This window comes from Artemia sp. Qi Xiang Cuo, chromosome 13, assembly GCF_049724085.1.
Source record: "Artemia sp. Qi Xiang Cuo chromosome 13, ASM4972408v1, whole genome shotgun sequence".
Taxonomy (NCBI): Eukaryota; Metazoa; Arthropoda; class Branchiopoda; order Anostraca; family Artemiidae; genus Artemia; species Artemia sp. Qi Xiang Cuo.
The window spans coordinates 57680968-57695099 of NC_142806.1; the positions used below are offsets into that span (position 1 = coordinate 57680968).

At 34.4% G+C, this 14132-nt stretch overlaps 1 protein-coding gene across 1 annotated transcript in view; it reads left to right on the forward strand.

Annotated features, from left to right (window-relative positions):
* LOC148945465 (dynein axonemal heavy chain 5-like) overlaps window positions 1-14132 on the forward strand; it is a 137597-nt gene that overhangs the window by 65172 nt on the left and 58293 nt on the right. The window contains exons 6-7 of the mRNA XM_089099053.1: window positions 7703-7872; window positions 12155-12360. Of these exons, the coding sequence (XP_088955179.1) occupies window positions 7703-7872; window positions 12155-12360 (376 nt within the window). The remainder of the gene's footprint in view (window positions 1-7702; window positions 7873-12154; window positions 12361-14132) is intronic.

A 14132-nucleotide genomic window follows, 5' to 3' on the forward strand; every position in this document is an offset into this window, starting at 1 on the left:
TGAGAAAATTTGGCTGATTTTAGAAGAAAGGGGAAAAGACCCCTAAAATTATAGAACCTAAATGAAAATCACACCATCATATTCAGCGTGTTAGAGAGCCCTACTGTAGAGGTTTCAAGCACCTATCTACAAAAATGTGGAATTTTGCATTTTTTTTGCCAGAAGAAAGATCTCGGATGTGTTTGTTTTAATTTTTTTTTTCCCAGGGATGATTGTATCGACCCATTGATCCTAGAATATCGTGGGAGGGCTCATTGGAACGCAAATTAAAAGTTTCAGTGCCCTTTTTAAGTGACCAAAAAAATGGAGGGCAACTAGGCCCCCTCCCACGCACTTTTTTCCCCAAAGTCACCCGATCAAAACTTTGAGATAGCCATTTTGTTCAGCATGGTCGAAAATATGATAACTATGTCTTTTAGGATAACTTAATCCCTGAAGTCCCCAGGGGAAGGGCTGAAAGTTATGATATTTGCCCAATGTTAACATATAATATTGGTTACTGGAAAGTATACAGACGTTTTCAGGGGGTGATTTTTTCTGGTATTGGGGGGAGGGTGTTGGTCGGGAGTTATGTGGCAGGATCTTTCCATGAAGGAAGTTTTCATGGGGTAAGGGACATTGCTATGAAGGGGACGCCAGATTTCCCAGCATTATTTAAAAAAAGATCAGAAATTAAATATAAAAAAACAAGTTTTTCAACTGAAACTAAGGAGCAACATCAAAACTTAAAAGGAACAAAAAATATTACGTAAATGATTGGGTTCACCCGCTAGTCAATACCTCGCTCTTTAAGCCAAAAATTTTTTAGTACTTTCATAAGAGCTATATATTCTAATTAACGGCCTTTGTGATTAAGGGGTAATTTTTAAAGAATTGGAACAAAATTCGAACTTAGCTTAAAGAGCAAGGTATTGACTAGGGGGCCAACCCCCTAATATAGGTATAAAAATATATGAATATAGAAGTTCGCTACGTAAGTTAATTCGTAAGTCATGTATATTTATTACTAATAAAAACGTTTGTAAATAAAATTAAACAACTTTCGAGAAAGCCATTTAACCAAATAAAAGTAAAATTAATATGAAAATCTTGTTTTAATTATTCATGTACGGTGAGCCAAAATCAAAATCTGCATTAATTAAAAAACGTTCAAAAATTAAATAAAAAAAAAAGTTTTTTTTAACTGAAAGGAAGTAACGACATTAAAACTTAAAACGAACAGAAATTATTCCGTATATGAAAAAGGCTGTCCCCTCCTCAACGCCTCGCTCTTTACCCTAAATTTTGACTTTCTCACAACTCTATTTTTTTTAAACAATAAAAAACTTTAGCGTAAAGAGCAAGGCGGTGAGGGGGGGGGACAGCCCCTTTCATATACGAAATAATTTCTTTTCGTTTTAACTTTTAACGTCGTTCCTTACTTTCAGTTAAAAAAAAACTTGTTTTTTTATTTAATTTTAGAATGTATAGATTGCAGTTTTACAGATGCAGTTCTAAAATATATAGAATGTAGTTTTATTGATGCACTTCATAGAATGCATAGAATGCAGTTATATTATTGCAGCTAATAGAATACATAGAATGCAGTTTTACAGCTGCGGCTCTAAAATGTATAGACTGCAATTGTATTGGTGGAGTTTATAAAATACATAGAATACTGTTTTATAGATGCAGTCCGTAGGTATAGAAATCATTTCTATAGATGCAATTAATAGGATATGTAGAATGTTGTTTTAAAGATGCAGTTCTAGAATGTATGAAATGTAGTGCTATTGATGCAGTTCGTAAAATGCTTCGAATGCTGTTCCATTGATATAGTTCAAAGAATACCATTTTATAGATGTAGTTCCAAAATATATAGAATGCTTTTTTGCTGATGCACATCATAAAATGCATAGAATACAGTTATGAAGATCCAGGCCATTTGAATGCAGTTATATAGATGGAGCTTGTAGAACGTGTATATTGCAGTTTTATAGAACAGTCTATAGAATGCATAAGTTACTATTTTATACATGCAATTCATTGAATACAGTTTTATAGATGCAGCTAATAGAACGTATAGAATGTAGTTTTACAGAGACAATTTTAAAATGCATAGACTTGAAATGTATAGATTGTATAGCTTGCATTTTTTATTGATGTTATCACGGCATATTTTCTTTTCAAATTTAGGCAGCGAATTTTTTAGGATAAAAAGACTGCATTTTCTTCTAACTATTTGTGCAAGAATCTCATTTCTTTATCTTAATGACAATAAAAAATTATTAATGATAACAAACAATAGAAACTAACAGGGAGTTAGGACACAGCGGCTAATCAGCAGAACAAGTAGTTGTCTTTGTTTAAAATCTGCATGAAGAATACTTTTTGATGTTGAAAAACAAAAGTGGTGATTAAAGAACTTTGAATAAAAATAGGGGGGGGGGGATTAAAATTTGCACAAATAAAATTTTAATGTTTCGAATATTTTGTAAACCCCAAAAATTAAGTTTTTTATTTTGTTCACTAACGTTCATCTTACAATTTACTTAACTGCAAACTTAATTCTCAAACACCAAACCTGAACACTATTCCGCTATGGCATATATTACACATTATGGCAAGAACCGTTGTAACTGGCATATCAAATTTCCCCATTGTCAATCAAACAGTTCGTGGTAACGAACTGTAAGTAAGGAGCGACCCGGCTCAATAGTAACCGAAACTCTAAAAAACGGAATTTTGATACCAATAGATACATCAAAAGAATCAGATTTTAATGCTGATTTCAAATATATAAGTTTCATCAAGTTTAGTTATACCTGTCAAAAGTTACGCGCCTGAGAAAATTTTGCTTATTTTCGAAAAAAGGGGGAAAGACCCCCTAAAAGTTATAGAACCTTAATGAAAATCTCACCATCATATTCAGCGTATTAGAGAACCCCACTGTAGAGGTTTCAAGCTCCTACCTACAAAAATGTGGAATTTTCTATTTTTTTACCAGAAGAAAGATCGCGGATGCGTGTTTATTTGTTTTTTTTCTTTTCCCCAGGGGTAATCGTACTGACCCAGTGGTCCTAGAATATCGTAGGAGGGCTCATTGGAACGTAAATTAAAAGTTCTAGTGCCCTTTCTCAGTGACCGAAAAAATGGAGGGCAACTAGGCCCCCTCCCACGCTCATTTTTCCCAAAGTAACCCAATTAAAATTTAGAGATAGCCATTTTGTTCAGCATAGTCGAAAATCTAATAAATATGTCTTTTAGGATGACTTAATCCCCCACAGTTCCCAGGGGAAAGGCTGCAAGTTATGAACTTTGCCCATTGCTTACATATTGTATTGGTTATTAGGAAGTATACAGACATTTTCAGGAAGGATTTTTTCTGGTGGGGGGGGGGGCTGGAGGAGGGGGTTACTTGGAAGAATCTTTCCGTGGAGGATTTTTCTTTGGGGTAAGGGACATTTCTATGAAGGGGGCGCCGGATTCCCAAGCATTATTTAAAAAACGATCAGAAATTATATAAGAAAAGCAAGTTTTTTAAACTGAAAGTAAGAAGCAACATTAGAACTTAAAACTAATAGAAATTATTACGTATATTAGGGGGTTCTCTCCCAATTCAATACCTCGCTCTTTACTCTACAGTTTTTTTATTGCTTTCAAAAGAGCTATCTTTTCTAATTAAACGGCCTTTTTGATTCAGGGGTTTGTGAATTAAAATTTTTTTTTACTTTTAACATAAAGAGCGTGGTATTAACTAAGGGGAGAACTCCCTCATATACGTAATAACATATACGTAATAAACAAAACAATAAAAAAACAAGCGATACGGCTCAATAGTAATCGAAACTTTTAAAAACGGAATTTTGATGTCAATAAATGTATCAAAAGAATGGGCTTATAATGCTGATTCTAAATATAAAAATTTTAGTAAGTTTAGTATTACTCATCAAAGGCTACGAGACTGAAGAAATTTACCTGATTTTGTAAAGAGGGGGGAAACATCCCCTACAAGTGAAAAAATTTTAATGAAAATCACACCGTAAGATTCAGCGTATCAGAAAACACTATTACATAAGTTTCAAGCTTATATCTGCAAAAATTTGCAACTTTGTATTTTTTGCCAGAAGAAAAATATACGAACATAGAAATTCGTTACGTAAGATAATTTGTAAATTACGTCAGAACCAAATTTAAAGATAGCCATTTAGCAAAAGAAAAGTAAAATTCTTATGCAAATTTTGTTTACTTATTCAATGACGGTGAGCCAAAATAAAAGCTGCATTAACTAAAAAAAGATCACAAATTAAATAAAAAAAACAAGTTTTTTAAACTGAAAGTAAGGAGCGACATTAAAACTTAGAACTCACAGAAATTATTCCGTATATGAAAGGGGTTGTCTCCTCTTCAACGCCTCGCTCTTTACGCTAAAGTTTGACTCTGTCTCACAGCTTTATTTTTTAAAACAATAAAAAACTTTAGCGTAAAGAGCGAGGCGTTGAGGAGGGGACAGCCCCTTTCATAAACGGAATAATTTTTAATAAGTTTTAATGTCGCTCCTTACTTTCAGTTTAAAAAACTTGTTATTTTTTTTATTTAATTTTGTCAAGTGCTAAGCCAAGCCACTATCTTCAACAAACTCGGGCTCTTCGAATTATTGTAATGAGGGTAGCATGAAAAGTCTTACTTTTTTTTTATTCAAATTAGTCAAAGAAAAAAATGCTTAAAAATTTGCTACAATATTAGAAATTTTTCCTATGAAATTAAAATTTCTATGGGCTTATTTGTAATGTCAGTAGCAAGGCCCAAAAAAGGAAAATTCGCAATTATTATAATTAATGATTCTCTATTTTGACAAGAGATTACAACAATTTAAAAACCTTAATAAAGAAAACCAAAAGTTGGAAGCTTATTAGATTTCGCTGTTAGAAATCGGACTAGCTTTAATAATCAAATATCTCTGAAAAGATACCGTATGGAAAGCCGCAAAAAATGGTAATTGCAACGATATTAGTATATGAATTTTAACAAGGGATTGCAACAATTCAAAAACCTTAATAGAGATCGGTGTACCAAGAAAACCAAAAGTTTTAAGCTTAGTAGATATCGTTGTTAGGAATCGGACTTGCTTTAATAATCAGATATCAAACAGTTCGTGGTAACGAACTGTAAGTAAGGAGGGACCCGGCTCAATTGTAACCGAAACTCTAAAAAATGGAATTTTGATACCAATAGACGCATCAAAAGAATTAGATTTTAATGCTAATTTTAAATACATAAGTTTCATCAAGTTTGGTCTTACCCGTAAAAAGTTATGCGCCTGAAAAAATTTGACTGATTTTCGAAAAAAGGGGGAAAGACCCCCTAAAAGTTATAGAACCTTAATGAAAATCACACCATCATATTCAGCGTATCAGACAACCCTACTGTATAGTTTTCAAGCTCCTATCTACAAAAATGTGGAATTTTACATTTTTTGCCAAAAGAAAGATCACGGATGCGTGTTTATTTTATTTTTTTTTTTTTTCTTTTCCCCAGGGGTGATCGTATCGACCCAGTGGTCCTAGAATATCTTAGAAGGGCTCATTGGAACGGAAATTAAAAGTTCTAGTGCCCTTTTTAAGTGACAAAAAAAAATGGAGGGCAACTAGACCCCCTCTCACCCTAATTTTTTTCCAAAGTCACCCGATCAAAATTTTGAGATAGCCATTTTGTTCAGCATTGTCGAAAACATTATAACTATGTCTTTTAAGATAACTTAATACCTCGAAGCCCTCAGGGGGAGAGCTGAAAGTTATGATCTTTACCCAATGTTAACATATAGTATTGGTTATTGGGACCCGGCTCAATGGTAACCGAAACTCTAGAAAACGGTATTTTGATACAAATAGATACCTCAAAAGAATCGGATTTTTATGCTGATTTCAAATATATAAGTTTCATCAAGTTTAATCTTACCTATCAAAAGTTACGCGCCTGAGAGTATTTGGCTGGTTTTCGAAAAAAGGGGGAAAGACCCCTTAAAATGTATAGAACGTTAATGAGAATTACACCATCATATTCCGCGTATCAGAGAACCCTACTGTAGAGGTTTCAAGCTCCTATCTAAAAACATGTGGAATTTTGCATTTTTTGCCAGAAGAAAGATCACGGGTGCGTGTTTATTTGTTGTTTTTTTTCCCAGGGGTGATCGTATCGACCGAGTGGTCCTAGAATATCGTGGGAGGGCTCAATGGAATGGAAATTAAAAGTTCTAGTGCCCTTTTTAAGTGACCAAAAATAATGGAGGGCAACTAGGCCCCCTCCCACGCTCATTTTTTTCCCAAAGTCACTTGATCGAAATTTTGAGATAGCCATTTTGTTCAGCATATTCGAAAACATTATAAGTATGTCTTTTAGGATGACTTAATCCCCCGAAGTTCCCGGGAGGAGGGCTGAAAATTATGAACTTTACCCAATGTTAACATATAGTATTGGTTAATGGGAAGTATAAAGTACAGACGTTTTCAGGGGAAATTTTTCCTGGTAGTGGGTGGGGGGGGGTCGGGGGTTTTGTGGGAGGATCTTTCCATGAAGGGAATTTTCATGGGGGAAGGGATATTGCTATGAAGGGGACGCCGGACTTCCCAGTATTATTTAAAAAAAGATCAGAAATTAAATATAAAAAAACAAGTTTTTTAACTGCAACAGCAGCAACATCAAAACTTTAAACGAACAGAAAATATTACATATATGATTGGGTTCACCCCCTAATCAATACCTCACTCTTTAAGCCAGAGATTGTTTAGTACTTTCATAAGAGCTATTTATTCTAATTAACAGCCTTTGTGATTAAGCGGTCAGTTTTACAGAATTGGAACAAAATTCGAACTTTCGCTTAAAGAGCAAGGTATTGACTAGGGAGCGAACCCTCTAATATACGTATTAAAAATATATGAATATAGAAGTTCGGTACGTAAATTAATTCATAAGTTACGTATATTTATTACTAATAAAAACGTTCGTAAATAAAATGAAACAAGTTTCGAGAAAGCCATTTAACCAAATAAAAGACAATTAATATGAAAATTTTGTTTTAATTATTCATGTACTGTGAGCCAAGATCAAAACCTGCATTTATTCAAAAACATTCAAAAATTAAATAAAAAAAATAAGTTTTTTTTAACTGAAAGTAAGGAGCGACATTAAAACTTGAAATGAAAAAAAGTTATTCTGAATATGAAAGAGGCTGTCCCCTCCTCAACGCCTTGCTCTTTACGCTAAAGTTCGACTTTCTCACAACTCTATTGTTTTCAAACAATAAAAAACTTTAGCGTAAAGAGCGAGACGTTGAGGAGGGGACAATCTCTTTCATATACGGAATAATTTCTGTTCGGTTTAAGTTTTAATGTCGCTCCTTACTTTCAGTTAAAAAGACTAGGTTTTTTTATTTAATCTCTGGAAAGACCGCAATATGAAAAGACAGCAAATTGTCTCAAATTGTCTGCGATTAGAAGACAACCGACAATGAGAATCCATATATAGAAGCCTGCCGTGTGCCGAGTGCCGGGGCCCCGCAGCTTCACCATCGGCCTCTCGTTACTATTATATATATATATATATATATATATATATATATATATATATATATATATATATATATATATATATATATATATATATATATATATATATATATATATATATATATATACATATATTATCACCTTTCCCCTTTTTGTAGGTGACAAATCAAATTGTAATGGTGTGCAAAAACCACGTAACTGATCGAGGAAAGGATTCTTTATGGGGACTTTCATATGAAGCTGTACGCTCAAGATTGGAATCATGCCTTGCCCTGATGACAGCATATCGGCAATCTTATCATACTGCATTACCTCCAAAAAAGACTAAGTAGGTGTCCTCACTCCTGACTATATTTATTTTCAATAAATATAAATCTATTTATTTTTAAGCTTTTTGGCTCTGACGACTACTATATTTATTTTCGATAAATAGAAATCTATTTATTTTCAAGTTTTGTGGCTCTGACAACTACTATATTTATTTTCAATAAATATAAATCTACTTATTTTCAAGCTTTGTGGCTCTGGCAACTACTTCTTAATACTTAAATACTATCAAGGAGGCACACTTGTGCCTCTATAAAGAGGCGACCCACCACAATGTTAAGCGATTTCAGGTCCTAGAGGTCGCAGAGAGACGGCGGTAATCGCATTTTGTAGCCCAAGCTCAAACTAAGAAACTTGCAAAATTTCATCCTCCTCCGACTTTATCTTCATGGGGTAAACTAGGCCGGAAGTTTCGACCCTCCCACCACAGCCCCCCTTTAACGTTGTCCGATTAGACTGAAATTTAGAGGTTAAGCTTTCCTAGGATCCGGGAGCTTATCCTCGAAATTTCAGGTCAATCCGATCACTCCTTCCCTGTTTTCAAAAAACCAAATATAGCCACTTAAAATTCATCATTTCTTTTTTTTTCTTATCCACGCCTACAGGCCACAGTTGGCAACTGATCCGGGTGAATGAGGACTAAGTCGAAGCAGAATTTGACCTATTAGGGCCTTTTGATATTTTCAGACCGAAAAAATTATCCCCCGAATTTACATTAACGAAAAACCTCGTTTTCCTATAAGAACCCGCTATAAGCGGGCTCTTATCGTTTTCCTATAAGAGCCCGCAAGCCCGCAAGCTGTCAAATCAGCTAACAGTTAGTCAAGCAATAATAAGTAATAAACTGTACAAAAATGTGCAGAAATTATTTGAAAAAAACTACGTTTTCTAAAGAGTTAAAGAGGCTGAGTTACAAGGTCGAACCTTAAACCTTCAGGGATTAGGAGGCATAGTTGGGGGGCTGCCGCCCCCAAACCCCCCGCTTTCGCAGCCTTTAAAAAAAAAGGGTTTTAAACTGAAAGTAAGGAGCGACATTAAATCTTAAAACGAACAGAAATTATTCCGTGTACGAAAGGGGCTGTGCCCTCCTCAACGCCTCGCTCTTTACGCTAAAGTTTTTATTGTTAAAAAAAGAGTTGTGAGAAAGTCAAACTTTAGCGTAAAGAGCGAGGTGTTGAGGAGGGCACAGCCCCTTTCATATACGGAATAATTTCTGTTCGTTTTAAGATTTAATGTCGCTCCTTACTTTCAGTTTAAAACCCTTTTTTTAAAAGGCTGCGAAAGCGGGGGGTTTGGGGGCGGCAGCCCCCAACTATGCCTCCTAATCCCTGTACGTTTTGAGGTTCGACCTTGTAACTCAGCCTCTTTAACTCTTTAGAAAACGTAGTTTTTTTCAAATAATTATAACTAAAACGGAATAAAAGTCTGATAACATGGCTAAAATTCAAATAAGACAGTTTACTGTTCAATTACGTTTTAACCTTCTCAATTAAAGTTTACCACACTATCATATTTTCATTTCACTTTAATTATAAATGGAAAGACAATGTAGTCTAAGAAACTAAATAGTATTAACGATCATCCGGTAATTTTTTCATGATATAATAACTCCGAAAAATAGCCGACTTCATTTCTGACTTCCCTAAAGCTAAACTTATTTATGTGTCCCAAGTTTTGTCACTCTGCCAATTTTTTAACATTAAATTGAAATATAATAATGGGTAAATTTGTTTTTTAAAACAGCTGACTGTTCAATGACGTTAACTGTCAAATGAAGTTAACTGACGACTGTTCAATGACGTTAACTAATTAGAAGTTTTATCCTTTTCTGCATTTTCATTCAATTTTGATTGTAAATGGAAAGACAAAACTGCTAAAAACTATCTGCTGTTGATCAGGTTGAGCTGCTTCTATTTTGAAATAATTTGTTTTTGTTGCAAGCTATTTTAAATAGTTTGGAAATAGTTCTGCTACGCTGCTCTCAGAAGGAGGATCCGCAAACTAATATGTGTTCAATCACGCTTTATTCCTCTTGATCTTGATTACTCTGCTTCCTTTGATAAAAGTGAGACTGCGCTCAATCACGTTCACAAGGCGCGATTGAACACATCGCCTAGCTGATTTTCCCTTTGAGAATAGCTTAACAAACAGTTTTTGGCAGTTATTTACGAAGTTTTTAAAAAAAGAAAAACAGTCAATCTGCTGTTCTCAAAGAAAGGATCAGCAGGGCAATCAAGGTCAATCTGCAAAAGCTGTCAATTTGCTGGATTTGAAATCAAATTAGTCTGCTTACAGAAAGGAGCTCGCAAAAACATTCAAATAAAAGGGGGTGTTTGAAATTAACGAAGAAATTTAATTAACGTCGGTTAAAAAAAGGTTAAAAGTAATTAATTTCGCAGTGTGACTGTTGAAGATAAACCAAATCCGGGACCTTAGGGCCCAAGCCCCCTTCTAGAAAATCCTAAATTTAGGGAAATTTTTATTCAAATCATTCTTTTTATTTTTGCCCCTCCCCCAATCTTTATTTTTTATTCAAGCTATCAAACATTTTGTTATCATTGCTCCCCCTAAGTGATCCCCTGACTTTACTAAGCAGTGAAACTGTCAATCTGCTGTTCTCAAAGAAAGGATCAGCAGAGCAATCAGCAGGGAAGATCAAAGTTTGATTGTAAATTCATTGGCCCTCTGGCGCCCCCTTTAATAAAAGCTTAGTAAACAGTTTTTGGGAATTATTTCAAAAGGGTCAAAATGTCAGATACGACTTTTTGCCGTAGCAGAGGCAATATCTGTCTTCTGTTAACTCATAGGGAAAATAAGGAAACTCAAGGGACACAATTTCTTGATATAATAAGCAATAATCAATAACCCTTCCATTGAAGCCATTGCCTGAAACTTATTGAAAAGCATTGCCTGAAACTTAGTGAACGAAATATGTACTTATGTCAGTTGAAACCGCTAATTTTTCTTGTTTAAAGGAAAATATTTTTTTATAGAAATGTTGCTATATTAATTATTTATTACCACTGTTAATTTTCATTTAATTAATTGAAATAGATATATTAGAAACTTTAATAAAGACATTTACGATTATTTTTGAAACATGATCTTTTTTGGTAACCTATGCTGCTAGTAGTTTTTTTTTTTTTATTGAAATAAAAATATTTTAATTCGCTATAGAAATCTTTTAGCTTTTAATTTCTTTTTAATCAGTTTTTCAACACTATTAATTTCTCGTATACGGATTTCCCTCCTAAACGGAATAAATACTGCTCATTTTTGGGTTTAATGCTACTCTTTACTTTCGTAATAGCAGCTTAGAACATAAATATTTCCAGAAATCGTAAGGTAGTTGATGTCAATTTCACATTTTTTATGCGTTTTTTTAAGTTTCTTTTGTACCCCTCCCCCCTCCTCTCCTAAAAAAATACCCCCTCCCCCCTAAGACAAATTATGAAACTTACAAACGCACTTCAACTTCTAAAATGGGTTTCTCTGATTGTTTTGTAGTTAGGGAGCGATGGAGATACCTCAGAAGGTGCATTTTAATGCCAAAACATCCGAGCTGTCATTGAGCCTTCAGATAAATGTAGAATTAGTTCTAAGGGAGAGACGAGGAGAGGATAGGGTTAGAAATTGATTTACAGTCCCAGGGAGTTCTTGTCTTTTTTTATAGGTCAAAAGTGATTGGAGACCAACCAGCCGCAAGGAGCATTTTCAAGAAGGTGGGGATATTTCTTGGGGGAAACACCTAGAACCATTGTGCTTTTCTAAAAAAGTTATTGCTTGTTTATTCTTGTCCTTGCGAGTATTTGTGCTCCAAAATTTAGTCTAAGAATCTTTCAAATAAAATAGGTCATCCAAATTTTAGGCTACCTAGATGATGATATAGGCCAACTAGTGCTCTAGGAAGAAGAAAAAACACATTTTGTTTAGGGCCCATTGGTAAGGGCTCCTGTATTGTAAGCATTGAATATTTTCTTTCAGTGTCATAGGTTTGATAGTCAGTGGAAATCTTAATTTGACAAAATATGTCAAAATTTGCCTCACAATTTCTTTAAAGATTGTTTTTAGAGAGATAATGAATCTGCTTTGGGGCATAACCAACCATTGATACCTTCTCATGAAGGTATCAACCATAACCTTCCCTTCTCATGACACTAAATCTTTGTCCGTGGAGGATACTTTTCCCTTCTTTTGTTCTTCCACGGCGTTGGTTCTACCATTTGCGTTAGAAAGATTGTCTATAATTTTGTGACTTTTTTGTCAACACTTTTAATTTGCAGGAACAAAAATCTGGCTAGTTCAGTTTGCTCTGAAAACGGCCTTTTCTACTTTCCAAATTCGGTAAGATGTAGTATTCATACCATATTTGGAAAAATGGATCTTTTAGAAGAGCGCTTCGGAAAGCTCATGACGCTCATGAACATCTTAGAAACGTATGGAGATCTACTGGAAAATCGAATCGACGGCTTAATTGTTGAAGATGATGGTAATTATTTTGCTTGCTCTTTGCTTACTTGTTATAATTAGCTCAGTGGCTAGGTCATGATATATGGATTAAAAATATTTGACTACCAAAAATCGTGAGTAGGAAGCTATCTTATACCCCCATGTGACACCCCTGCTGCCATCTATAACTTTTTTGCACCCCAAATAAGGGCATAGCCTCCCTAGGGAGAATGATTACGTAATCGGTCAATGACCTCTTTTTTCCAAGGTCGATTTATTTGATGTTTCTATGTGTAATAACTCCGGAACGAAGGTTGCACATGCGCATTGAATTCTAACGGGGACAATGTTATTGATCTAGGACTCGAGGGGGAAGTGAATTTCCGAGAACTTGATTGCGTAATCGATCGCGAATGTCATGGTTTCCAGAAATAGTATTTGTTGTTGTTGCTCTCGAGCCAAATGTTATGAGTTCCCCGAAAACAGTTAGATCACGTGTTTCCTTCTCAGCCAATCAGCGAGTCAGATACATCCTCCTTCTCAGCCAATCAGAGGGCTGGTTACATATTAGCGGCGATGGGAATATAAGGAACGGGTTTTTTGCTATAGTTTTATTAGTCTGTGAATAGAATTCAAAGGAGTGAGAAGAAGAACAGTTTTGACTTTACTCATTTGGATATATATTTGTGATGGCGATGAGTGGAATGTTTACACTATTAGAAGTTGATAGTGGAGTTGATGAGAATAGTACAAGAGCACCAAACAGTGCGGTGGAAATTACGAAAGGATCGCGACTTTGTCTGGAATGGGATGCAGTATATGCAAGATATGTGATATCCTTGAGCAAATTTAAAATTGAGGATCAATTATGTTTCACCGCAAAAGTTGATATAGCACTTGTGAATAGACTTCAATGTGCTTTAAGTGAATTGGTGAAACATATTGAAGACAATAAACAGTATCGTTAATTGTACATGCTCTGTATTATTGATGTTGTTGTTGTAATTATTCAATAAAATTGTTTCGAAATCGAAAATGTTTCTTTCTTTTCTGGTCAGGTTAGGCTAGCGAATCAGGGTCAGTCTAGAGTGAATCCCAATGATTTACCACCACTAGTGGTTCACGTCAGATGTCTATACACCGAATAATAATAAATCTAAAGTGAATATTTAACGACGTTATTGTATATATATGCATTATATTAATAAACAAAATTAACAAAAAAAAAATAAAAAAATATTCAGTTATTTAATCTAATGTGATATTTATCACTGTTTTTATATACTCTATCTCAGGAGGTTCAATTATTTGAACCTCCTCCTCCATAGGTATGATATCTATGAGCGAGGGTGTCTCCTCAGATTGAGACACCTCCGCATATAAATCGGTTCGCACTCTAATTATATGGTACACAAGTCGTTCTGAACACATATGTCGCAATAGATCCTCTGTTTCACATGTACATAGGAGGAGCTCTTCCTCCTCCTCCAGTGTAATGACGATATCACTATTCTCATTACATGTGGCTAGAAGCTCTTCCTCTTCCTCCAATGTAAGCCCCCACACATGCCACTCATCCTAAAAAAGATTGAGAACGCTATGGTACAAATATAAATAAAAATTTAAACAATGTTGTGGGAGAATGGTTCATTTAAATTTTCGGTTTGATTTTGAAATAAGAAATTTTAAAAAACATGAAATTTTTTCAATTAAAAACGAAAAAAAATTAATTAAAAAACTTTCCTAAAAATATTTTTTAAAATAAAATTAAAGTTCATTTTAAACTTAAGTTCAGCAGATGAAAATACCATT